Source organism: Pterocles gutturalis, unplaced genomic scaffold, assembly GCF_000699245.1.
Source record: "Pterocles gutturalis isolate BGI_N339 unplaced genomic scaffold, ASM69924v1 scaffold21716, whole genome shotgun sequence".
Taxonomy (NCBI): Eukaryota; Metazoa; Chordata; class Aves; order Pterocliformes; family Pteroclidae; genus Pterocles; species Pterocles gutturalis.
In genome coordinates, this window is record NW_010103566.1 from 296 (window position 1) to 3,241 (window position 2,946).

The 2,946-nt window shown below is 48.9% G+C and overlaps 1 protein-coding gene across 1 annotated transcript; it reads right to left on the reverse strand.

Moving 5' to 3' along the window:
• Window positions 1-324: 324 nt before the first annotated feature.
• LOC104471422 (ATP-dependent RNA helicase DDX25-like) lies at window positions 325-2,724 on the reverse strand (the record flags this gene model as incomplete). Its single annotated transcript, XM_010086761.1, has 5 exons — window positions 325-386; window positions 1,434-1,622; window positions 1,813-1,975; window positions 2,085-2,322; window positions 2,547-2,724. Coding segments are annotated over 5 exons (830 nt in total), but the record flags the coding sequence as incomplete, so codon positions are not given.
• Window positions 2,725-2,946: the final 222 nt, after the last annotated feature.

Genomic DNA, 2,946 nt, shown 5'->3' on the forward strand with positions numbered 1-2,946 from the left:
TTTATTTTAGGTTTTTTTTTTTTTATTATTATTAAAATTTTCTCCGAGATTTTTCAGCAAAAACACCGAGTAAGGCACCTCGGCCCCTTTTTCAGGGGCAGCACCCCGTGTTAAGCCCCACGGGGGATTCCTCCGGCCCCATGAAGTCACAGACGTGAAAAATTTGGAGGAAAAAAAAAACCAGAACACGATCCCCAAAACATCCCAACAAACGCCAACAGCAGCAGGAAGGTGTAAGAGAACGGGGGAGATTGTCCCCTGGAACGTTTTCTTCCATTTTAAACCCAAAACTCAGCTCTGGGGGAGCACACCCCAGCTCCTCGCTCAGTTTTCCAGCTTCTCCAGCTCATCCATGTCGTCCGGCTCCAGCTGCTTGATCTTCGTCTCTGGAGGAAGGAAAAAAATTTTAAATTTTGAGTGTTTGGCACAAATTGGGGAAAAAAACCCAAACCCAGCCACCCCCGAGGCGGCGTTTTTGCTGTTTGCAAGCAGATGCATGGGCTGGAAAGCTCCCGGAAGCTTTTGGGAGTATAAAAATTAAAAAAAAATAAAAATTAAACTCGGAGCAAGCTCAGCATCGACGAGATTAAGCGCAGCGGCCATGCCGAGGTGGCTCAGAAAGCAAGAGGCGGCCCAAGCGAGTAGCGAAAAGCCGGGTTCGCTTTTCGGAGATTTTCGCGCTGCTCCCACCTCTGGTGGGGATGGGGACGGTTCATTATCCTCGTCAGGGAGCCTTGAATTGCACCGTCGCAGTGTTAAAATAAAAAAATTCGCGTCGCTGGGGATTTTTTTTTCATCCCGTTGCCTCCTTTGGGGGATTCTGCGGTCGGGCTCGTCCACCTCGGGGTTATTCGTTGCAGTCATCTGACGATTCTGCTCAAAAATAAAAAATCTTTGCCAAAATTTGGCTCATCTGGTGTTTGAAATTAAAGAAGCAGTTGCCAGGATGCTTCGGGAAGTGGTTTTCTGCAGGCCGGAACCTTTTTTTTCCCCTCAAAATCACGGGGAAAATACACCCTGGGATTTGAAAAGCCACCAGCGCGGCCACGGCATCGGGAAAATCGATTTTTCAGCCGCCAGCTTCTCTCCCGCAGCTGGCACCGAGCTAAACCGGGGCACTGCATCCCCCAGGATGAGGATTTGCAGGATAAAGGCAGAAAGAATGCCTGACGGAGGGAAAAAAATCGGAGCTGAGGCGTCCTGGGTCCTCGTAACGTCCTTTGGAAATAAACGTACGACCTCCTGGGCTGTTTTCCTGAAAATCTGGCTGTTAGAGAGAAAAAAAAACCGCTAAAAGGACGAGGGACTGGAAAGGAAACTGCGTTTGTCGCCTGTGGGGAAAAAAGAGCCCAAAAAGGTCCAGAAATAAGTCAGAGGGGGATCAGCGGTCCCAGAAATGCCCCCCGGAGACACGGATCCGTGCGGATACTCACGGAAATGTTTCTCGATCATGTGGACGAGCGGCACGTTGCGGTGCTCCACCATGCTGAAGGCGATGCCCTTCTTCCCGAAGCGCCCGGCTCGCCCCATGCGGTGCAGGTAGGTTTCGAAATCGGGTTCGTTTTTCTGATCCGTGGGGAGGTTGAAATTCACCACGATGGTGACTTGCTGCACATCGATCCCTGGGGAAAAAAAAATGAAAATTTAAAAAAAAAAAAAAAAAAAAAAGAGAAAAGTAGAAGAACCGGAGGCAAGGAAGTGAGTTTTGGGAAAAATATGGGAAAAAAGAAAGAGAAAGGGGAAAAGAAAAGAAAAGAGAAAAAGAGGAAAGAAAAGAAAGAAGAACAGGGGTGCGAGGTTTTCCGGAGGCACCTCTGGCGCAGACGTTGGTGGCGATGAGAACCTTCTCCTTGCCGTCGCGGAAGCGCGGGATGACGCTGGCGCGCTGGGCTACCGTCAGCTCGGCCGTCAGGACGGCAACTTGGTGGCCGTCTTGGCTCATCTCCGCCGCCAGCCAGTCTGCGCTTTTCCGCGTCTGGCAGGAAAAAAAAAAAAAAAAAAAAAGATTTTGCCCCCAACCAAAGTTTCACCCATTTTTTTTTTTTTTTTTTTTTTTTGGTTCCCCGGGAGCTGTCAGCAGTTACCTGGCAGAAAATCATGGCCTGGCCGATGGTGATGCTGCCGTAGATGTTGCAGAGCGCTTCGTATTTCTCCTCCCTGTTCCGACAGACGAAATAATATTGTCGGATGTTGCCGAGGGTGAGCTCTTCCTCGCGCAGCTTGATGACGATGGGGTTAGAAATGATTTGCATGGCGAAATCCCGCACGGATTCTTTGAAGGTGGCCGAGAAAAGCAGCATTTGGCAGCCCTTGGGTAATGCCCTGGGATGGAAAAAAAGGAGTTGTCAGTGCAGGAGAGCCGGGAGGGGAAAAAAAATAATTAGGTTGATTTTTTGTTGCTTTCGATAAAAAGGAAATGAAGGCCAAGGGCTGTAGTGGCTCAAAGGAGAAAGAAGCAAAATAAAAGCCTTCCACGGACACGATTGTACGGAAAGCCGGGGGGAGGGGAAAAAAAAAAAGGGATTCCAGCGGTCGGGAATCCTCACCTCTGGACGCGAATGCTTTGGTAGGAGAGCCCCTGAGTGTCGATCAAGATGTCTGCTTCATCCAGGACGAACATGTGGATTTTCTTCATGTTGATGACTCTGCGTTTGAAACACCAATCCTGCATCGTCCCTGGCGTCCCGATGACGATCTGCTCCTCCAGCACCGCGCCCTGGAGAACTGGGAGAGGGGAAAGTGTGTCCCAACACTTCCCAAAACGACCGCTCGAGTGCATTTTTCCCTTGGTTATTTCTCATTCTGGGGAAATCGCATCCAAACACAACCGCTTGACCGTGGATTTTTCCCCCCCCTCAGTTATCTCCAATTCTGGCTTTTGAGAAGTATCATCGTGAAACAATGATTAAAAATTTCAAAATTTCAAAAAAAATTAAAAAATAATTT